Raw genomic sequence first — 24759 nt, 5'->3', positions numbered from 1 at the left:
TAGGCCACTACGTAATAGGTGAATGATTACCGCATCATGAATATGGTTGTTTGATAATTGAATGTATCGATAGGTTTCACGCTTTAACTACACGTATCCTCAATTATCAGTGATGATAGTGGGCTTTTACAGGGAGGGCGCTCTCTCATTTCTATCAAATTCATAGCGCCATTAGGCGAACATTTACAGTATATCCTTTGATTCATGCTTAAAGATTAACAAGGCCATAAGTTTATTAAGTGTTTGTCTCAAAGCTCATCAGAGATGTAAATACAAATGTAGTTTTTTGCTTTATTTTATTTATCTTAAAATAATTTTGATTGCTATATGGTTGAGGGTCAACAAGTATGATCACATGTTGTATGTTGGAAATGAAAGGAGAAAAGCTGCTGGTACTGAATTAAAACATTAAACGTAAGTGATGAGGCTTAGCACACAGGCATTTATAGTTTTTCCATTTAAGTGGGCATTTAATAGGAAAAAAAATCAAAAGGAAAATCAAAATGAATTCTGAATTTTCCAATTGTATAACATGCATGATTTTATTAATACGTGCAAGCTTTGAGACAAACAATTCAATTAGGCCAAAAAAAAGGTTTGTCTCAAAGCTTGTGCACGTGTTTGTAAAATTGTGTGATTTGGAAAAAAAGATATGCGGAAATTTTTTTTATTTCAAAAAAAAAATTGACCGTTTTTCAGAAAAATTCAGCGAAAATCAGATTTTTTTCATCAAAATACCATAAAAATACCAAGTCGGCACCTAAAAAAAAAAAAAAAAAAAAAATCGCATTTCGCATTTCACTTTTGTTTTCAAACAACTTGTGAGCTTTGAGACAACCCTTTTTTTGGCCTTATTTATGGCTTAACCTACATTATTTAGTACATTTTGTCCTTCATGTAACCATAGACCCTACAAAGAATTTCTAGGGTCTGTTTTTCTTAGGTCTGTGATGTAACTCTATATCATTGAGATTAAAGCCGTACTACTTGCAAATCATGCATATCTATTTCTTGTAATACTAATAGAGCCATAATTCTTTATATCTGATACAATGCGGTCATTCAGAAAAATGAGTTGAATGTCATGACTTGATTGATATTTAGCCATATCTTAGAAACTACTGGTTCCATTTATATGCAGTTTCCAGCAAAATATGGTGCTTACAATGTGTAAAACAATCCCGGAGGGGTTCTCCCTGGTTGAAGGTATACGGGGATGTGCCACGGTTTTGGGGTACCTTTTCAGTGATTTGGGTATATCGGTGGGTGGGTTTTCAGTGGAGACCAATGCGCCCAATTGGGCGCATTTATGCAAAAGTACCCTTAAGGGGGTACTACACCCCTATCCAATTTTGTGCCTATTTTTGCATTTTTCTCAAAAATTATAGCGCATTGGTGACAAGTAAGATGTGTATATTATAGGGGCAAGGACTACAACTACTGCACTGGAATTTTTATTTCAGTACAGACAACAGTTGTGGAGTTACAGTCAAAAATGAGGGAAAACCAATATTTTATCAATAAATCAATAACTACTTGCCTTGAATTGCTGAATTTTCAGTGCAGTACTTGTAGTCCTTGCCCCTATAATATACATATCTTACTTGACTCCAATGTGCTATATTTTTTGAGAAAAATGCAAAAATAGGCACAAAATTGGCCAGGGGTGTAGTACCCCCTTAAGAGCGCCCAATTAGGGCAAATTTGGGTGATTTTTGGGTGTCTTTTGTTGAAAATTGGTATATTGATGGGTAGCAAAAACAGCAAAAAGTAGGTATAGAGAAAGTCAGCATCCGAAAGTCTGCGTGGCACATCCCCGTAATTTTTTTTCAAAGACCACCCTGGAAATAAATAACATATGAGAGTCTTATTTAAATATAGACAGTTGGCATCTAATATAGATTGGATTCATTGCATCCCATATGGTGTAACAATTAGTCCCAATAATATGATATTATGGATGGTATAGCAGGTCAAGTCCATGTTATCAATATAATTTGATGGATGGTTTCCAGATCAAGTCAATATTATCTGTTGCCTTCCTGCTGGATGTAATTACTAAGGATGAAAATTGTGCCATCTACTTGAAGCTCACTTTGCTCTAACCTGCAGAGAAATCAAGGAACAAAAATATAAAACAAGTTAGAAATTAAGAGACATATACACAAGGCACAAAAAGAAACTTGTTAGTTATAGTCATCTTTGCTGTTCAACAACCTGATAATTTTTGATTATTCTGAAATATACATTTTGCAAATTGGACTTTACTTTCTCATTTGACACTCTGTTTGTGAAAATCAAACAAGAATTGACCAAGATATGCGCCTCCAAACCCCAAAATCAAAAGTTGCAATTTCAATGATTTTCAAAGGGAACGCATCGTTGCATTGCACACAAGCACCACGGGCCAATCAATAAAGCACACAATGTAACAGGCACAATAGAATCGCTAAAATTGCAACTTTTCGTTTGAGGGTTTGGAGGCGCATATCTCTTCAATTCTTGTTTGATTTTCACGAGCAAGGTGTTAAATGAGAAAGCAAAGTCCAATTAACAAAATGTATATTTCAGAATAATCCAAAATTATCAGGTTCTTGAACAGCAAGGATGAATATATCAATCAATCAATCAATCAATCTTTATTTCATTCAAAATACAACAATACAATAACAGCAAAACAACACATTTGAATGAGGAGATGCTCAGAAGGCCAAAAAGGCCTGAACAAGCACCCCCTTAACCTTAGCCTAAGTTTCTTAATTTGTCTAATAAAATACAATTACATACATACAAACACCCCCCACCCTCTTCCATACATTCATGTAGAACGAACTAAGCAGGAAAAAAAATGATGAATAAAGAACATGCAGAATATAAGTTTAAGACAAATTAGGATTTCATAACATATGCTCACGTATATCGTAAAAGAAAGCTGACATTTTGTGAATATAGTATAAATGCTAAGAGATCAGTTAATTTTAATCGATTTTTTGTTTTAAAAGGGAGAAAAATAAAAATAAGTAAATCAAAACTAAGAGGTATTAAGTGTACATTTCCATAAGGTTTGTTTTAATTTGGGATCTAAAGAGTTTTACTGATGTAGCCGTTTTGGCGCATCTGTCGATCGAATGCCATTTTCTTGGTCCGGCGGTTCTTATTGTTTTGTTAGCAAACTCTGTTTTTGTAAGACAGATCTTGTAATCTTCAGCGTTTCTTGTGTGATACCTGAGGTGATTCCTCTGTTCAACGAAATAACTATTGAAGGCCTTTGGTAACAGATTGGTATTATACTTGTACATGAAAGTGCTTAGTTCGAGATCATAACTATCATAAACATTAAGCAAATTGTAATTCTTGAAAATAGGGGCTGAGTGACTTAAAAAGTGACTATTCGATATCATTCTAAGGGCTTTTTTTGAAGTTTGAAAATCTTTTCCAAATATTTTTGACAAGTATTTCCCCATGCTAAGATACCGTAGTTTATGTAAGGAAGTATTAAAGTACAATATAGTGAATACATTATTCGCTCGGGAACAAAATGTTTCAGTTGGTTTATTACACCAACACCTCTAGATATATTCTTTGAGATGTTGGTAATATGAAATTTCAAGTTAGATTCTCATCAATTGTCACTCCAAGAAATTTGGTCTTATTCAACCTTTCCAGGATTACATTATCTAATATAATATTATTAGTAACATTGTACAATACGCGTGATGTTTTGTGATTTGTACCAAGCACCATATAATTAGTCTTGCTTGCATTCACTGATAGCTTATTAGCCTTAAACCAATTATTAACTTCCTTTAATTCATTGTTGATAAGATCGTATTTGGACACAATGTCCTTATGTGAATAAGTTATAGTAGTATCATCGGCAAACAAGACAAATTTTAGAATGGTGGAAGTATTTATGATATCATTAACATACAAAATGAACAATAATGGGCCTAGGATGGAGCCTTGAGGTACTCCACATATTATATCTTTATATTCAGATTTACAAGAATTGTAATACACATACTGTTTTCTATTATGTAAGTAATCTTTAAACCATTTTAAAACGTTTCCTCTAAAACCATAATGTTCCAGTTTATGTAATAAAATACTATGGTCGATAGTGTCAAAGGCTTTTGACAAATCTAAGAAAATCCCAACAGTTGTCTCATTGTTTTCGACAGCATTACTAATTTTGTCAATAAATTCCAAGATAGCCATATAGGTAGAATGTTTAGATCTAAAGCCAAATTGCTTATCATTTAGAATTTCATATTTATCAATGTAATGTATGCATCTGTTGAATACAAGCCTTTCAAGTATTTTTGAAAAGCATGGCAGGACAGAAACTGGACGACAAGTTTCTTTTTGTGCCTGCTGTAGATTTGATACTGTGATACAGGGATGTACACTAACACCAGCCTGCAGCTAATGGTTTGTATCTGTTGTTTGGGTGTTGGAATATATTGCAAATCAGAAAACTCAAGTACGCATGCAAAGTTTTCTTTCGACATCGATAAAATTTGATTGTGTTTTTTTTTCAAGTATCTTTTATATTATGTATATATATGTATATATCATGGCTAGATTTTTTTTAAGTGTGTGAGTAGAATATGAATCCTTTTTTTCTTGTTTGTCTTCTGTCCTTTTGTATGATTGTGAGTGTTCGTTGTCTTCGTCCATAGTCTTTGCCTTGTCTGTCTCTCTTTGTACCTGTTGCTCAAAAAGAATATTTTGATTATGTAATTATTGTTCATGATCGTTGGGAACTGATGGCTTATTATGTATGTCTTTTCTCCCTCCATCAGTTCCAAGCACAGGGAATAAAAAAATAAAAATAAAAAAAGTACGCATGCAAAAGTTCATGTTAAAGCCTGTGTTTTGTCTTCCAGGCATTTCCCTGTTCCGACAGATGCCAGTGGTTATGTTTCCGCAGCATCTTCAACAACGACAAAATTGGAGAGCAAAGTCAAGAACATGCAATGCTATTATCATTAATTTTGAGTGTAACATCTGAGCTGAGAATCAAAGCTTGCAGCAGAGAACTGACAAATGGCTGAGGACAACCTATTAATACGATGTTGGCTGCAGTGAAAAATCCCCCCTCCATACAAGCCTTACTATTATACTGGCCTTTGGGCTGGCAAATATGTTACATATTGGTTACCTACCTGAATGGCTTGTGGCAGTGGTGGAGCCACAATTGGGGAGGGAGAGGGGAGTTCCCCACGTCAGAACTCTTGAATCCCCCGATAAAAACCAACATATTTGAATATGTCCACTTTTGTGTAGCTATTTTGCGCAAAATTGCTTGATTTGCCAAACCCCCCTCCCCCGAAATTCACTTTGCCATCCCATGCCCCTCTGAAAAAGAAGCTTGGTGCCCCCACTGCCTAGTGACTTCCTCACAAAAATGTGGTATATACCTGCTGGCATGGTGAGCTAATACAAGTTAACACACACTGGTATCATACGCACTTTAAGATGTGCAACAAGAAGAAACTTTTAAAAGAAACTAGAAACAAACAGATCACTTTTTGACATTTGAGTATGCAGACACAAAGGAATTTATAGCTGCCAGATAGATTCTAAAAATAGTTTTAATTAAAGTATTCTGTAGCATCCCTTTTGTTATGTCTGGCCATGATCGGAACCAGACTGGTCCTCTTGAGTGCAAAGGCATGCTCTTTGACAAGTTTTTCCCATTTAGCAAGGAAATAGAATCCAAAAAGGAGCCAATCTACTCTCAATTTCCTGATGTAACATCCGGATTTTGACACACAAGCAATTTTTTTCTGTAGGAGCAGTCTGCCTCTCAACAGGCAATTGTTCTTTATCTCAAAATAATTAAATGTCAATTGTGCCCTTTTATCATCTTAGTACATTTTATTTGTATCCTAGCAACTACTCTATCTGAAGGGTACATTTGTCTGCATTCATTAGTTGCTAATTTATTAAATAAACCCAGAAAAAGCATTTAAAAGCATTTTTACATGACAAAATGCAGAGACTATTTCCTGTTACGAAACTTACGATTCAAGTATGAAATTAATGCAAATCAATCCAAGGCTTTCCATATGACATTTTCTATCAAGTGCAAATAGTTTGCAAATACTATACTAATATGTGACCTGTTCTGACAAAACCAGGAACAAGTCACATTTTTGATATTTCATGATTTGAATAAAAATGTAAGCATGGGACAATAAGCTTCAAAATGATACCAAAATTATATACATAGCATTAATACTTTTCAAGATATGGATAAGTTTGTAAATGATACCTTGTTTATTTTGCCAAATTGCTAGTCTGAATAATATACTAATTAGTTTCCTGCCTTACACAGGATTGAATAGGATTATCATAGTTCAACTGTCAATTATTGATTAAATAACCCTCTTTTCAATAACAATTTTTTATGGGAATGTCATCTTTAAAGGCCTATAACTCAAAAACATGTCTGGCGACTTGTTCCAGGTTTTGTTGGAGCTGGTCACATATACTAATGACATGTCATAATAAAGTATTTTACAACTATTTTATGACTATGTTGTAAAATTAGTTTAATCAATCACAGTATATGCCTTTTAGTTAAATCCATATTTAATTGTTTTTTGGAAAGCTATTTCTACACTGATACCATAATTATATAAGTTTGAATATCAATATGGTCCATTTCTACTTGACATTGCTAATATGCACTCATGGAATCCATTAGCAAGGTACCTGCAGGTCTGTGCAGGAAGTGCCAAAGCTACTCAAGAAGTTGGATCCGGGAGTTGGATACATCATTCATACATTGATGCATAAGCTAAATCAGGCTTTACTTATTAACTGTGTAACAAAAATGATGCTTTACACTGTAAAACTTACATTTTTACTTCAACATTGGTTTTATATCAAACATTTTATTCATTAAAAATTTGTTAAAAAAACATATCTGCATTTTTGAATTCTTGATTAATTTCCATACACAATAGAGACATCCATATTACGTGACAGCTCTACTCACGTCATAATGTAAAAATAAGTTGAAAAGTTTTGCTCTTTTTTCTCTCCTACTGGGGCCTCAAGCGATGTTAAAGTTATATACTTTAGCATTTTAATCTGAGATTTTAAATTATTTTCGACTCAAAAGAGGGCACATCAGCTACATTTTATACGTATCCTAGCAACCACCTTGTCTGAAGGGTACATTTGTCTTCATTCATTAGTTCTTTCTTTTTATATAAATATGGCAAATATATTTTTGGGAAAATTAATTAAATCATGATAAGGGACATGTAACAGCAGTTCCCCATCTTATTTAATGAAGCTATGCAAGCATGTACAACATGACAAAAGCTCTTAAAATGAAAATTAAAGCCAAAATGTACGATATCCGTCAATTTCAATCTTCTTCTTAAATACAAAATGCTGAAATAATATAATAACTGTCAGGAAAGGTTTCTGCCCATTTTATGATGAAATAACAAAGTAAAGTGAAAGACTATTTTAGCCGTTTAAAATGGAGTTCTATGGGGACTTTCAATAGTAGAGTGTCTTACTAAGACATATTTAAAATGTCTTAGTAAGACATTATGTCAAAATTGCTCTGTTGTCCCATAGACAGTAGAGAGAATGTTTGTCCTACACACACAACATCTCTGGCTGTAGTCTAGGAGCAAGAGGTTTTGAAAAATGGTTGAGTTCAACACCCATGTCTACCAATATTTGTTACCTTGAAGTGTTAGTATAGACCCTCTACAATCCAGGAAAAAAAGGTTGGCACACTTTGCCTGTCTTTTGGTATTATCTCTTCCCCGCTCCCCCAATTCAATGTTGGACCAAGCCATGTTGTCAACAGGTCCGTGAGACCCTCCAACATTGAAAGATGGGGATTGGGGAAGGGTGAGATATATGGGGGAGTCTGTACTTCACATATATTGCATGCATGTTTCACTCGCCTCTCCAATTTTTATAGGGCACAGATTTCCATTGTTTAGTGCAGGTGTGCCAACTATTTTTTTTCCTGGATTGTAGATCACTGCTAGGAGGGTAGTAGACTCCAATTGTAGGGTAAGTTTTGCCCTAGAGGTCATGAAAGGTCACACAGGGGTAAAAAAAATTGAAAATGTTTCGATCTTGTTGAGAGATATATCAAATTACTTGTCTGATGTCAAGGATTAAGAAAATGTATAGTTTGTGCTATCTATGACCTATCGTTATCCTACAAAGACCTAATTTTTTGGCTAAATGACACGTTTTTGGTTGTACATGGATCAAAATTTCAACTTACTCCAATTTGGGCAAAAATGGTAGCAAATTGTTTATGTAGCCTAGTGGAACCAGAAAAAGAATAGTTTTGCCTATCTACTGTGTTCACTTTACTGAGATAGAGTACAAACCAGTTTAAAAACCATTGGGTGGCCATAAACCACTGTCGATCTCTGACTTCCATTGCACGTATCAAGTCAGTAAACAGTTAAGAAAGTTCCATGCCATTTCTTGATTCTTATATCAAGATGAGCAATGTGCCACCATTTTTGCCTAAATCGAAGTAAGTTGACATTTTGATCCCTGTACAACCAAAAACATGTCCTTTTGCCTTATCTTTTGTAAGATAACTCAATAACAACAGACCATAGATAGCACAAACTATACATTTTCTTAATCCTTGTCATCAGCAAGTGATTTGATATTTCTCTCAACACGATCATAGTATTTTCAATTTTTTACCCCTTCGTGACCTTTTATGACCTCTAGCAAAAAACGTACACTACAATTTGAGTCCCCTACCCCCCAGCAGTGATCCAGAGGGTCTATCCTAACACCTCATGGTAACAAATATTGGTAGACATGGGTGTTGAACTCAATCCTTAATTAAGGCTCATATGAGGTTTAGCTCCTAGACTACTGGTTCTATTTAAGAACAAGTAGATTAAGTTTAGTTTAGTTAAAGACCCATTCAGTGATCCCAGCGCTAGTGTAAAAAAATTAAAATTGTTTATAAATTGCTTAAAAGTGGAGGATAAGTCATTCAAATTGTCATTTGGTATTTTTGAAATGACACATTTGGCAAAAAATGAAGAAAACAGCAGTACTGACCAAGTTGAAGCCCCATTTAAATACATGTAGCTAATTTAGATACTGTCAGTATCTAAATTACACATTCGTGCAAAATGTCTTATTTTGTCATAAATACATGGCTTTCGGCTGAACCACTCACAGGCTATGTTAGCACATCTATGACAATGACATTGTACCAAAATCTGAATTTTGATTATTTTTACGATCATCTGGATGAGCAAATCACTGAATGGGCCTTTAAGTTTATTACCTTCATTGCACATAAAAATATCAAAATGCGGTGTGTGGTGCAAAAGGACACCTCAAACAGGCACGCAGGCCAACTAGATGGTGTCCCTTATACACACACCAAATAAAAGAACTAAAATTACACAGTACATAATTATAAACACATTTTTAAAAAAAACATTATAAAATACATTAAAAATACAATATAATACTAAAATTGAGTTGGCAAATTTTAGGGTCAAGACATCGCAGAATTCATAATAAGCACTAGTGAAATTGCACAAAGTAGGTATACTGACAAGTTAATTTGAGATGTAGTGATTAAAAAGCTCAGATTTGAAACATTTGAAAATCTGAACATTCCTAATGTCAGCAGGGAGATTATTCCAGGAGTTGTACACACGGTTAAAAATGTCTGCTTGAAAATATTGGTATTGCACTACTCCTCTTTTCGCCAAACGCCAGTTTCTAGAATGCTGTTAAAATAAGAAAAGTTTTAATGCTAATTTATTGCACATTCTAGGGAAGCGTGGTTACATTTTTGGAATAACCGAGTGGGAGGGTTTTCAATAAAATATTTTTCCTGTCAAAACTGAAGCATCCTCTGTATAAAAGAAAATATGAATATTTTTTTTTTTTTTTTTTCACAACTTTATTCCCTGTACTTGAGTCCGGTGGGAGGAGGAACAGGTTACGGTTCGCTATCTCTAAGGTTCGCTATCTCTAAGGTTCGCTATCTCTAAGGTTCGTTATCACTAATTACGAAAAAGGTCCGCTATCTCTAAGGTTCAAGTTATCACTAATTTCGATTAGGGTTCGCTATACCTAAGGTTCAAGTTATCACTAATTTTAAATAAGGTCCGCTATCTCTAATTTTTAAAAAGGTCCGCTATCACTAATTTATTGAAGGTTCGCTATCTCTAAGGTTCGCTATCACTAATTTAAAATAAGGTCCGCTATCTCTAATTTTAACAATCCCGGTATCCCTAAGGTTCGCTATCTCTAATTTCAAATAAGGTCCGCTATCTCTAAGGTTCGCTATCTCTAAGGTTCGCTATCTCTAAGGTTCGCTATCACTAATTTTAAATAAGGTTCGCTATCTCTAATTTCAAACAAGGTTCGCTATCTCTAATTTATAATAAGGTTCGCTATCTCTAATTTTAAATAAGGTTCGCTATATCTAATTTTAAATAAGGTTCGCTATCTCTAATTTTAAATCAGGTTCGCTATCTCTAAATTTAAATAAGGTTCGCTATCACTAATTTCAAATAAGGTTCGTTGTCTCTAATTCCAAAAAGGGTTCGCTATCTCTAATTTTATATAAAGCCCGCTTCATATCTGTAATTGAAAATAAAAGTTATTTTAAAATAAAGCCCGCTATCTCTAATTAAAAATAAGGCCCGCTATAAGGCCCATCTAATTTAAAATAGGACCCGTTATTTCTAATTTACTGTAAGGTTCGCTATGATCAGTAATTTTATTTTAATAAACATGATAAAGTTTGCAAGATCGCTAGTACGTATACTGCTCCGGTCCGAACAACCCAGAAAGAGATTTGAATCAGTTCACCGTAGCGTACCAGTATTATAGGCCTACAATTGATAGCCGATCGCGTCGCGCTCAGGTGTTGGGGATATATGTTGTGTCCCCCTAAGAAGTGAGAAACCTTTCCAAAATGAAGACCTAATTAAAGTCATTTGGTCAAACAACATGTGATGGAAAGGAAAACAAGGATTTTTCCAAACAAAAGGGGTCACTTTGGGGTCAGTGTCATTTGGAACATCCTACCATAAAGCAGTTACATCAATAACACATCATCAGGCTTCAGATCGGCAGCTTTACCAGCCATCCGAAGACCGCAGCCTCCTGCTTCCATCAACAGGTGGTAACTCCCACATCAAGTTTATAGCAGCAGGCCATGAAAATATGCATGACAAAATACTTTATCTTGTAATTTAGTTTTAGTACGTTTAAGAAACGGCTTTTTTTTTAAAGAGTTTGTGTACTTTATGTGTATATTTTCACCCGTATAAACTATTCAAGTCGAGGGCGCCTTTCCCGCTTTATTTAAAATAATTTTTAAGTCAGAGATAGTGGGCTAATTTAAATTAGAAAGAGCGAACTTTATTGAAAATTAGAGATGTATAGTGGGCTTTATATAAAATTAGGAATAGCGGCGCTATTTAAAATTAGAGATAGCGGACCTTATTTGAAATTAGAGATAGCGGACCTTATTTGAAATTAGAGATAGCGGACCTTATTTAAAATTAGAGATAGCGGACCTTATTTGAAATTAGAGATAGCGGACCTTTTTAAAAATTAGAGATAGCGGACCTTTTTAACATTAGAGATAGCGGACATTTTTAAAAATTAGAGATAGCGGACCCAACTTAAAATTAGTGATAACGAACCTTAGGTATAGCTAACCCTAATCGAAATTAGTGATAACGAACCTTAGAGATAGCGAACCTTAATTAATTAGGGATAGCGAACCTTATTTAAAATTAGTGATAGCGAACCTTAGGTATAGCGAACCTTTATTGGAATTAGTGATAACTTGAACCTTAGAGATAGCGAACCTTCAATAAATTAGTGATAGCGGACCTTATTCAAAATTAGTGATAGCGAACCTTATTTTAAATTAGTGATAGCGAACCTTATTTAAAATTAGTGATATCGAACCTTAGAACTAGCGAACCTTATTTTAAATTAGTGATATCGAACCTTAGAAGTAGCGGACCTTTTTTTTAGGTATAGCGTAACCTTTTTCCCTATTAGAGATAGCGGGATTCTGTCTCCATAGACTTTACACGTTAGTGATAGCGAACCTTAGAGATAGCGAACCTTAGAGATAGCGGACCTTAGAGATAGCGGGATGTCACCGAGAAAAAAACATACAAAATGACCACCGGACCCCTTCACAAAATACTAAAATTATACAGTATATTTGTATATATCTACTTTTACAATTAGTATAGATTTAATAAATTCCATTTTGCCATATCAAAATGGGAGAAACATTTCTCAATTTCTTGATATAGACGTAACTTACTTTTGAAGACATTTAAGTTAGGTTGCGATTCATTAATTTTTGCCCAGTATAAATAATATTTACCATATAAAATTAAAAAGTTAAATCTGTCTTCCTTCCTATCCAAGATGCCAAACAGAATCTCCTGTTCTGAAAATGATATATCGAGATTCAAAATAAATCTTTCAACATCATTCCAAAATTGATAAGAAAAATTACAATTCCAAAAAAGATGACTTGAATCGTTTTCGACGTGAGATTTGCAAAAGGAACACAGATTTGACTGAACAATACCCATACTGAGACAATAGTCCATTTACTGCTAGATATCTATGTAAAATTTTGAATTGAAAATATCTTAACTTAATCGAAGGTGTACAGAGTTTTGATATAGAGTAATTTTTTTCCATTCCAAATTAGCAACATTAAAATCTTGTGCCCATTTATTTTCTGATATTGGCTTATTAAATATTTTGTTGATACAAATATTGTGTATCAATTTACACACTTTGTTACTAGTTTTTATTTTGTTTAATAAATCGTCATTGCTGGATTTGAAATCAACATCATATTCTACCCTACAATTTCTCTTCCAAGGTATTGCATGAATCAAGGAAAAGTAGAAAACAAAATTACGGTCGGGTATGGTGAACTTTCTTTTAATATCTAAAAAGCTTAGAAAATTGCCGTTATTATCATATAAGTCTTTTACACGTTGTATACCACAGTTGTGCCAAACAGAATTATAGATGATGGTATCATCCATTCGAATAAAAGAATTATTCCATAAAATTTGGTATGGTGATTTTGAAACAGAAATGTTAGAATGGTATGTGATTTCACACCAAGCAATTAATACATCTTTTATAAAAGCATTTTTAATTTCAGTTTGGATCGATTTGTCTTTCGGATTAATATTGCAATGAAATACAAAGTCACCACCCCTTGGTTTAAAATAAATGTTAAAAAGGAAGGAACTGGATTTATAGCAGTTCTCTCACTTCTCTAGGTATGGTGTGTTTAAAAAGCTTTTGGTGGAGAAGTCGCTGATCAACTGCAAATGCACCATTTTGAAAACCATAATTAATAGAGTTTAAAACCATTTCATGAATATCATTATGGAAAAATTTGTACCATTCAGCTGGAAAGCCGTCAGAACCAGGTGATTTATTCTTCTTCCACCTATACTTCAGATTATCAGAATATTCTTTCACCGTTATCATACCTTCACATGAATCCCTCTGATGTGCACTTAGCTTAGGACATAAAGTATTAGGAGGAAGAAAATCTTCAATGTTGCATGAATATTAACTGCACATCATATATAACGATTCGTGATACCCAATTGTGGCACATTTGATGTCGTTTATGAGGCAGAGAATTTTATTTCAATTTTATATACGCCAAAATATTTTTTAATTGAACGAGAATGGCGATAGAAAAAACGTTGAAAATTCCATGTAAAAATTACATTAGACCCCGCCAAAGATTACTGTTTTGTTTTTATGGTAATCTAATCTTTATTTCCTGAAATAAAATTAGGGGTCTAATGTGGATTTCTTGTATAAATGATAAAAACATCGACGTGTATACAAGAAGCTACAAGAAAAATGGTAGGTTGCATATACCGACCGACATATACAGTGAGGTAGCGCACGTGCGACTCAAAATCGATATATTGTATGAAAAAACTATTGTGCCTGTATAGGCTCATTTATTGTTGGATTTCTGTATGTAGAATACGCAGTTAACAACAATTGAGCGCTATTAATACACATTAATGTTTTTAGGCAAATAAAATTCCAAAATATGGTACGTTTTCTGCCTTTGCTTGTCATGTGGTAGGCCTATGTTGAAGTTGCGATTATATGTTCAAATAAGTTTCAAATGGATACCAACAAGACAAGTGGCCGAGCGGTCTAAGGCGCTAGGCTCATAGAGTATCCAAAGCGTTGCGCTGTGAGTTCGAACCCCGCCTCTGTCAAACTTAATTTTACTTTTTTTAAATTTCATATTGGGGAAATGTGACTGGGAGAATTTATGTATGGCATGGAGTGGTGTGGTATTGCACTTATATGGGATAATTGTATGTGAGTCAGAAGATCTTAAAGAAATGGATTCAGTGCCACGGAAATTCATCTTGTAATAAATTAGGCGGTGCGTAAAATGTGCACCGGCCAGAAGAGCCGTTCATGGACTTTTGTAGTTTGTAAAAAACAAAAAAATAAAACATATATTTGCAATATTACCGTATTGGTCCGAGTATAGTCCCACCCGTTTTTTAGGTGAACATTTTTCACAATTGGGGGTGGGATTATACTCAATTTAAAAAAAAAAAAAAAATTTAAAGATATTTTGTATTTTTAATATGAAAATTGATAATTTGTATTCATGTCATGCTCTATTAATGATTTCAAAATGCATTGAATTTTTTTTTTTTTTACAATTTCTGGAATTTTTCGAAAAATGGGGGGTGGGACTATACTCGAACGTGGGACTATACTCGGACGAATACGGTAACTAAAGTGACCCCTAGATGACCTTTGACCTCATATCTGTTGACACCACACATGTTAATGTACCCATATGTCATTGTGTGCCAGTCCCATTGAAATCCACTAAAGTATGCGGGAGAAATGAAGAAGCCAAGGGTTAACATTTTTTTTTGCAAAAGGTTAACATTATGTGCATATTACACAGACAGAAACCAGAGCTCATTTTATAGTCCACTTTCCAAACTTCGTTTAAAGGTTAACACTTTGTGCATACACAGACAGACATCAGAGCTCATTAGGCTTTTGGTGACAAAGTCAGTGGATTTATAGCAGTTCTCAGGTTTAGTGTGATTAAAAGGCTTTTAAAGGTGGAACAGAAGTCACTGGATTTATAGCAGTTCTCAGGTTGTAATGTCTTTAAAAGAGCTTAAAATACTTTTGGTGGAGAAGGAACTGGATTTATAGCAGTTCTCAGGTTGTAGTGTGTTTAAAAGAGCTTAAAATATTTTTGGTGAAGAAGTCACTTAATTTATAGCAGTTCTCAGTTTGTAGTGTGTTTAAAAGAGCTTAAAATGCTTTTGGTGGAGAAGGAACTGGATTTATAGCAGTTCTCTCACTTCTCTAGGTATGGTGTGTTTAAAAAGCTTTTGGTGGAGAAGGAACTGGATTTATAGCAGTTCTCAGGTTGTAGTGTCTTTAAAAGAGCTTAAAATACTTTTGGTGGAGAAGGAACTGGATTTATAGCAGTTCTCAGGTTGTAGTGTGTTTAAAAGAGCTTAAAATATTTTTGGTGAAGAAGTCACTTAATTTATAGCAGTTCTCAGTTTGTAGTGTGTTTAAAAGAGCTTAAAATGCTTTTGGTGGAGAAGGAACTGGATTTATAGCAGTTCTCTCACTTCTCTAGGTATGGTGTGTTTAAAAGCTTTTGGTGGAGAAGTCACTGGATTTATAGCAGTTCTCAGGTTGTAGTGTCTTTAAAAGAGCTTAAAATACTTTTGGTGGAGAAGGAACTGGATTTATAGCAGTTCTCAGGTTGTAGTGTGTTTAAAAGAGCTTAAAACATTTTTGGTGAAGAAGTCACTTAATTTATAGCAGTTCTCAGTTTGTAGTGTGTTTAAAAGAGCTTAAAATGCTTTTGGTGGAGAAGGAACTGGATTTATAGCAGTTCTCTCACTTCTCTAGGTATGGTGTGTTTAAAAAGCTTTTGGTGGAGAAGTCACTGGATTTATAGCAGTTCTCAGGTTGTAGTGTCTTTAAAAGAGCTTAAAATACTTTTGGTGGAGAAGGAACTGGATTTATAGCAGTTCTCAGGTTGTAGTGTGTTTAAAAGAGCTTAAAATATTTTTGGTGAAGAAGTCACTTAATTTATAGCAGTTCTTAGGTTGTAGTGTGTTTAAAAGAGCTTAAAATGCTTTTGGTGGAGAAGGAACTGGATTTATAGCAGTTCTCTCACTTTTCTAGGTATGGTGTGTTTAAAAGACCTTAGGTGGAATAGCAGTTCTCAGGTTGTAGTGTGTTTAAAAGAGCTTAAAATACTTTTGGTGGAGAAGGAACTGGATTTATAGCAGTTCTCAGGTTGTAGTGTGTTTAAAAGAGCTTAAAATATTTTTGGTGAAGAAGTCACTTAATTTATAGCAGTTCTCAGTTTGTAGTGTGTTTAAAAGAGCTTAAAATGCTTTTGGTGGAGAAGGAACTGGATTTATAGCAGTTCTCTCACTTTTCTAGGTATGGTGTGTTTAAAAGACCTTAGGTGGAATAGCAGTTCTCAAGTTGTAGTGTGTTTAAAAGAGCTTAAAACATTTTTGGTGAAGAAGTCACTTAATTTATAGCAGTTCTCAGTTTGTAGTGTGTTTAAAAGAGCTTAAAATATTTTTGGTGGAGAAGGAACTGGATTTATAGCAGTTCTCTCACTTCTCTAGGTATAGTGTGTTTAAAAAGCTTTTGGTGGAGAAGTCACTGGATTTATAGCAGTTCTCAGGTTGTAGTGTCTTTAAAAGAGCTTAAAATACTTTTGGTGGAGAAGGAACTGGATTTATAGCAGTTCTCAGGTTGTAGTGTGTTTAAAAGAGCTTAAAATACTTTTGGTGGAGAAGGAACTGGATTTATAGCAGTTCTTAGGTTGTAGTGTGTTTAAAAGAGCTTAAAAGGCTTTTGGTAGAGAAGGAACTGGATTTATAGCAGATCTCTCACTTCTCTGGGTATAGTGTGTTTAAAAGACCTTTGGTGGAATAGCAGTTCTCAGGTTGTAGTGTGTTTAAGGCCAGAATGAGGGGAGACACATTTGGAGATGCCCAAATTTGAGATTTCTTGATATTTATCAACACTAAGATGTATTCTTTCACTTGAAACTGATAAAATACAACTTGCTAATATTTACTTGTATTTTTGCTTGATTTATTTCACTCTTTTCAACTCTAAAAAGTCACATGGCTCAAGACAGCTTAGTAAATTGGCGGGAAATAATGAGTCAGAAAATGCGAATGCGAAATATTGTGATTACGTATGCGATTCGCATCACGTGATGCAGCGCAACTCTCTGCGTATGTCCAATGCAATCAAGGCGCATTCAGTATGTTTTTAATGCCAGCTAATGTGGTGTAAACAAAACAAAAATTTGTAGTCAAAATGCCTTTTAGATTTTTTAATTATTTTGAATTTTGGCGCACTAAAAGCAGACATTATAGATTCATTGGTGCAAAAAGATGCATATTTAGACCATGCACCAGACACAGCTTTTACAAGCGTGAAAGTCTTACCATTTTAAAATATAAGGACGTTTTGTGTATAACTTTGACTTTTGACAATATTGCACAATTTTTGTAACAAGAAAAATATGCAAGCAAAAAGTAAACTTTATGCACTATCGTTTAGAGCACATCAAAGTCTAGGGAAGGTAAATTTCTCAATTTTTTAAAATATTTGTTTTAAACAAAAATATACACCATAATGTGCAATTTTTAGCTTAATAGAGTGACAAAATTGCTTTTTTCACATGTTTTTTTCAATATTTCGAAAAAAGAGACAGATTTCAATAAAATAGAAAAACCTTCCCTAAGTTCATGTCTCTTCTCCATGAAAAGCTAACTAATATTTTTTATTCCAAACAGATTTTTTTTAAAGTTGTCACAAAAAAATTGGGGTAAAAAAGTGAATTTTTGTGATTTTTTTTCAAAAGATTTTTAATGAAATTGCTTTATACACCCCCCCCCTTCACTCCACACACACATACACACCCTTCATGTAAAGATTGACAAAATGGACATCAAGCCATCCTATTCAATTTCTAATTTCCAACAGTGGACACACATTACATTCTGAGTTTTATTTGCTTTACCGTAGCCTCTTTTTAAGTTTTAAATAATAATAATAATAATAATGGAGGGTTCTTAGTAGGCGCGCAATCTTCAAAAGAACTCAAGGCGCACAAACAATAAAGACAAACAAGTTACATATGTGAATCCGGAAAAGCACGAAGAAAAAGATGAGTTTTAAGTTGCTTTTTGAACTGAGTAAGCGAATGTAAATATAAGTGCAGACCTAACCCTAAACCTGTGGTTAATGATTATACTGCATTTTTATGCCATTTTGGATGACAAAGCAGTCCAGGAACCATGGATGTCTGCAGTAGTTCTTGTGCATCAGCAATTACACAGAGATTTCTCATGTTTGTCCTCATTTGCCAGTGTTTACAAAAGCACACACACCCCACACGCACACAAAATGTGTCTCTATCATCTTATGCTGGTTTCATACTTTCTGCCGCTTGCCACTGAGCGCGTCATGCTGCTTGCACTTTTCTACAAGCGGAGAGGTACACCGCTGAGCAGCAGCAGTATGACTATGAAAGCAAATGTTGCCGCTCAGCTGCAGCATCGCTAAAAATCGTATCATGTTCATGTTATGTCAGAGCGGCATCACTCCCAAGTTGACTTGAATTGAACTCCTAGCAATGTTGCCGCTTGGGCAAAGTGGTGGAGTGATCGATATATCGGCTTGCCGCTGGTCACGGCTAGGGTTTCTGGTATGACTGCGCAGTGAAGCAAAATCGTCATCATCAGAGCAGCAAAGCGGCAAGTGGCAGGAAAGTAGGAAACCAGCATTAGCTTTAATATGAAACCAATATGTTTAGTTTCCACCCTCACCCAAATGTAATAGAGTACACTTCTCCAAACACAAACTTACAAATATGAATTAAGCAAGTAGCACTTACTTTGCCATCTTTCTCTTGTACTGTTCAAGTTGCAATTTCTCAGGTGCAGTGATCATGTCTTCAATTTCAGCTGTTTGAGTAGGGTCCGCACCATGACTCTGTAATGACTTTGTAATAGCCTCCACTCTTTGGGCCTTCTCTATTAACCTCCTAAAGAAAATAATATAATGTTGTGCATTAGTTCCTCTGTACTTGATAAGTGAAAACATTTCTTTTCAATATAATATTTGGAAATTTAAACAATGTGCACTGATTAAACAAATTGAGGACAATTAATGCAGTGAAACTCAATTTACAGATTTTTGCATCATGGTAAAGAACTTCAGCTTTAATTTAAGTTAAGTGCCATTAAAAATGATGATTTGGTGGCTCGAGCAAACTGGCATATGAAAATTTTGAGAGAGAAAAAAATCAGGACTCCGCTGGGACTGAACCTTAAAAATGTAACATAATTATGAAAGCCAAGTTGTAATTGTAAGTATTTTTAAATACCAATAAATAAAAAATGTAAAGATTTGAAATAAATGGATAACAACATGTTTCACACTATAAAATTTGACTGGATATTCAATGTACTGCATAGTGGGATATTTTTATTATGTTAATTATTTGGGATTTGATAAATTCTTGACAGTTTAGTGGATGTTTAATTTGTGTTTTCAAATATATTTACATTAACTACTATTTGTAATAAATATTATTGCGGGGTTATAACTTTGTGGCTGCCTATTCGAATGCGTAAAATGCAAAAATAAACCCCTGCGAAAATTCTCCGCTATACAGTAATTCATATTTGTTACATGTAGGTTAAACAAATATTTCTCCAACTTAAACTGAAGTGGCTATTCAATAAAATTCAAAAAGAACACAATCATTTGTAGTTCTCAATATTCTTGACATTTCCTAGTGAGCTCAACTCACAAACCACACAAACTCTTTACTTTCAAATAATATTGACAATCTTCAAATCGTCACATCATTGCCGCTACAACTACAAGTGTAAGTCAAGTCATAATGGTCTAGTTGTTATTGCAATGGGTTTGTGTGATCTCACTCGGTCCAAGTGCAACGCAAGGAAAACTAATTTAAACGGCTTTATGGATGTTGCATACTATCATACATACAAGAAGCTTTCCAAAATGCTACAAAAATATTTTTGAAAAGAGAAGAGTTCCAATGTTAAGTGTTTGTTGCCTTTCGAGGTTGTTAAATATTAATAAGAACTAATTGGCAGTATGTTGTGCAGCAATATGCTGTTATTTTTAGAAATAAAGTGGCACTTACCGGTTAAGGTGGTACTACACCCCTTGACAAATTTGCAAATATTTTTGCATTTTTCTCAAAAAATAATAACACACTGGTAACCAAAGTTATGTATATTTATGGGCAAGGAATCCAGTTACTACACTGGAATTTCAGTGACTCAAGACAAGCGATACGTTATTTATGATAAGAAAAGAGGTACCGCTAGAATGTACCTCATTTCTTTAACATATATAATGAACCACTTGTCTTGAATCACTGAAATTTCAGTGAAGTAATTGGATTTCTTGCCCCCTATAATACACATAACTTTTGTTACAAGTGTTAAGTTAGTTTTTGAGACAAATGAAAAATTAGTCACAAAACTTATCAGGGGGTGCAGTACCACCATAAGTTGAAGTTAAGTTACACAGTGGCAAAGGGTTTCAGTCGCTAGCGCCCTAAAAGCAGCACATTTTGATGTATAGTACCATTTTTTCAAAAAAATTTATGCTTTATCAAATTTTTCAGCCCTTTTTATTTACTAATTCTTTTTGCCGCCCCTCGTTTTTTGCCGCCCTGTTTTTGCCCCTTCTTCTTCCGCCGCCTTCATTTTCGCCACGCCCCTGCTTTTACCCGGGGCTGGCCTCCAAACCCCAAAATATGCGCATGTTACAGGTTAAGTTGAAGTTAAGGTAAAGTGGCACTTACAGGTTGTAAGTGCCACTTACAGGCTAATGAGCACTGCTCATGAACATTTAACTTTCTTTGAATCTCACCACTGCACTGACAAGATACCATTGTGTTATTTTTAGAAATTAAGCACTGGTTACACTGGAAACTGTTTCTTTGATTCTCATCTCGTGCACTTTAAACAAGACCACAGCTGTAGCCCAATGCTAATCTGGAATAAAGGTTCACTTTTTTCTGTAAAAACTTGAAAATTTGCCCTTTTTTGAAGGTCTGTTTTTTTGGTAAAAATATTGTAATCTGCTCAATTTATATTACAATTCGCCAAGCATATTCTTTTTTTTTTCTTTTGACACATTGAAAAACTATTTTATGTCTGACTTGCTTTGCAGTCAATGCAGTAAGCAATGGCTATCAATCATTTGGGTTTGTTTTAGCCAATTGAATTTTAAGCCAGATTAGTATGGCAATTTTGTGCATTCATTTCAAATACAATCATTACCTGAACTTATAGAGTGACTGTGTTTATATATCACACAAAATATTAGAAAATGGAATACTATCTTGCGGCAAAATTTCCGCATGAGGAGGTTTAACTTCCCCAGTTTTCAAGGTTAATTTCAATGTATGCCTCAAAACATATTTGACCTGTAAAGGCTACACAAAAAAATATTAGGTCTCAAAGCTCATGGCAGTTTTAAAAATGATTGCGGAATGTGTTTCTTTTTTAAGAATGAACGTTTGGACAGTATTTATTGTGGGACATTAGAGCACATCAGACATATCGAATTGCATTCTGAATATGAAGAATGTCCTTCTGATATCAAATAATTTAGATTTTTTAAATTAGCAATGTAATACACATTTTATGGCAAATGATTAAAAATTGATATTTTTGATATTTAACAGTACTAAAGTAAACTTTATAAATCTGATGATTTATACTTAAGTTAAAGTATATGTAGGTGGAATGAAAAGCCGACGATCAATTGAAAATTTTGACCTTTTGTATTGAAGATGTGGATATTTTCCCTAAAACACCAAAAAAAATTAGGTCTTTTTGGGGAAAAAAATGCATATCTTCAATATGAAAGGTCAAATTTTTCAATTGATTGTCGGCTTTTCCTCCCAGCTACATACACTTTAAGAATATATCATTAGATTTATAAAATTTACTTTGAGGACTGTTATATATCAAAATGTGAAAAATATCAAATTTTAATAATTTGTCATAAAATTTGTATTATAATGTGAATTTCAAAAAATGAAAATTATTTGATATCAGAATGACATTCTTCATATTCAGAATGCAATCGATATGTCTGATGTGCTCTCATGTCCCACAAAAACTGTCGTAAACGCTCATCCCAGATCCCTTAAAGATTTTTTAAAACTTAATTTTGAATTAAGATATCAGTTTCGAGTGTTCAAAAGTATGCAGCATAAAATTGTGGTTGATTTGCACTACTGAAGTACAAATGTCACTTGTTTTATACCTAAGCAATGTGAGTATCGAATCAAGAATCTTTCCTTCCAAATTTATTTGACTTTATGACAAAAAAACAAAAAAGGAAATAAAAAATTGTTACAGCTGGCATGGATGCGCTAAGAAAAACGATCACGCGCGGTGGCTTTGAGACATAACAATTTATTTTAATCCTTTATAGGTTTAATGTGTATCTGCTTGAAACAAACTGGGAGTGAAAGAAACCGGAGTTCAGAACAAAGAAAATTGAATACCACTAATATATCATAACTAAACAGTATAGTCTGTATACTTTTCTCGAGTCAGCAATTTAGATATTGTTTTTCATTGTATCTCTAAATATACTGATGAGAAGTATATAAAAGTATACATTTTCAGAAAGGAAATAATGCAAGGAATCCAACTAGCATAAATCTCAAATCTCAAAATTTGGTTTTACTTTACTGACTCGAGGAAGGTATATGAACTATAGTAGCACTTTGTCTGAAATGTGGAGAAATTTGTCATACAATATCACTTACATGTGAGTCAATAGAACGGTTTATTAGACTAATATGTGATGCGATCAAGCAAAATCAGTTGGAACTCGGAAATATTAAATTTTCAGTTTCTTATAGCATAGTAAATATCATTTACAGAGCAGGATGTTGCAGAAAACCCCATTGAAATTGAACAACCAGTTCCAAAGATATCAGCAATTAAAGAGATTTCAAAACAAAGGGAAACAAAAAGAAATAGTTCCTTTGTTTGGCTATATCTCAAAATCAATATATCCGAGTTCCGACTGATTTTGCTTGATCGCATCACATATGCTAGCTGCAGGGAATTTATGGCAAAATATGCAATTTTTCTCCTTCAAATCACATACTTTGTTAACTCATCATTCTTTCATAATATTAAATTTATTATTTATAACATTTTTTTTTCTCTTTAATGAAACTGATGATAAATTTCATGTTTTAGTGAATTTGGTGACAGGTTTCAAATTTGCAACAACAACATCATCATCCTCAGTTTGGTGTACATATCATATCTACAGGCTTGGCTGCTGCAGTGTTCAGTTTGAAATAAATTATAACCGGCAGTGGGGGAGGGGGTCTTCATTTTGGATTGGGCAGAGACGTACAGCTGGGATCCCAAAAGGAGACCCAATATCTCAACTTTCACAATTTAAGTGAAACCAGAAAATTACTAATTTGTAGTTATTTTGTTTCAAAACCACGGTAAATTCATTCAATTCTAGGAAAAAGCCACCCCATCTCTAAACCAGTATTCAGGAAATTAAAGAAGCCAAAGTTACACCAAAAAACCTAAAAATGCACCCCAATCTGCCATAACCATCTTTCCACCAAGAACCTCCCCCCCATTATAAAAGCAATAAGAACTGTGTGTACAATAATCCTGCCAGTGGCGAAGCGTGGGTCATCATATTGGGGGGCACCGACCATGATTGGGGGCACGGGGTCTGGTTGGGGGCACAAGCCATTTTTCGCCATTTTCCTATGGGATTTTTAAAATTTGAGATCGATTGACACGGCACATGCCCCCCATGCCCCTATGACGCTACGCCACTGAATCCTGCATGTTTGCTCCTTATTTTGTATCATACCCTTTTTCCATATCATAATGTTTCAAGGTAAACACTAAATGATGTGATTGCGGATGTCATTTTACTCCATATCCTTGATTCATAATGTGAATATTGCGACCGGCCGGCGACATCAAACACTCAATGTTCTTATTTTAAAACATTAGCCTATTTACTTGCATTTGGGTTACAAAATTTATGCCTTGTTGACAGGACAGATAACATGAATTATCAAAGACTTATTAAAACTTGCAATTTTGTTTTTTGATACACATCTAAGTGTATTTTTAATTACAGATAAACAATAAAGGTATAGTGAAAGTCGGTCAGTTCTTACTTCAAAGGGATTGACAGTTGAGTCTTCACTAAATTCACCCTTATTTCAATATACAACATACAATATTCAAAGCAACTTTTCCTTTTACTTTAATTTCATATACCCCTAGACTTCCGACTTGCTTAAGTTTTGCAGTATCTCTCTATGTCTGCTAGCTGCTGTACTTTCTGGTATTTAGTAGGGTTATTTAGGTTAATCCGATATGGCACAGAGGGCACCCGTTTTCTTTGATTTCATAATCCCTTCCAGATATCAAATCAACCACGGATTTGTAGCACCTAATAGATATCATCCTCGCTAACTTAACTGATATATTGAACATATGTTAGGCGACTACATAAACAATTCTGACCTGATTTTTTTGGTTTCCTAACCTCTTCTAGACA

At 34.2% G+C, this 24759-nt stretch overlaps 1 protein-coding gene across 1 annotated transcript in view; it reads right to left on the bottom strand.

The window, feature by feature from the left end:
* Positions 1-1582: 1582 nt before the first annotated feature.
* LOC140158976 (DNA-directed RNA polymerase III subunit RPC3-like) overlaps positions 1583-24759 on the bottom strand; it is a 153103-nt gene continuing 129926 nt past the window's right edge. Inside the window, exons 12-13 of the mRNA XM_072182278.1 lie at positions 19031-19180; positions 1583-2106 (exon numbers count right to left, since the gene is read on the bottom strand). Coding sequence (XP_072038379.1) covers positions 2028-2106; positions 19031-19180 — 229 coding nt within the window. The 3' untranslated portion in view covers positions 1583-2027. The remainder of the gene's footprint in view (positions 2107-19030; positions 19181-24759) is intronic.

The sequence above is a fragment of the Amphiura filiformis genome, chromosome 8 (assembly GCF_039555335.1).
Source record: "Amphiura filiformis chromosome 8, Afil_fr2py, whole genome shotgun sequence".
Classification (NCBI taxonomy): domain Eukaryota; kingdom Metazoa; phylum Echinodermata; class Ophiuroidea; order Amphilepidida; family Amphiuridae; genus Amphiura; species Amphiura filiformis.
This window is presented reverse-complemented; position numbering and strand designations above follow the sequence as displayed.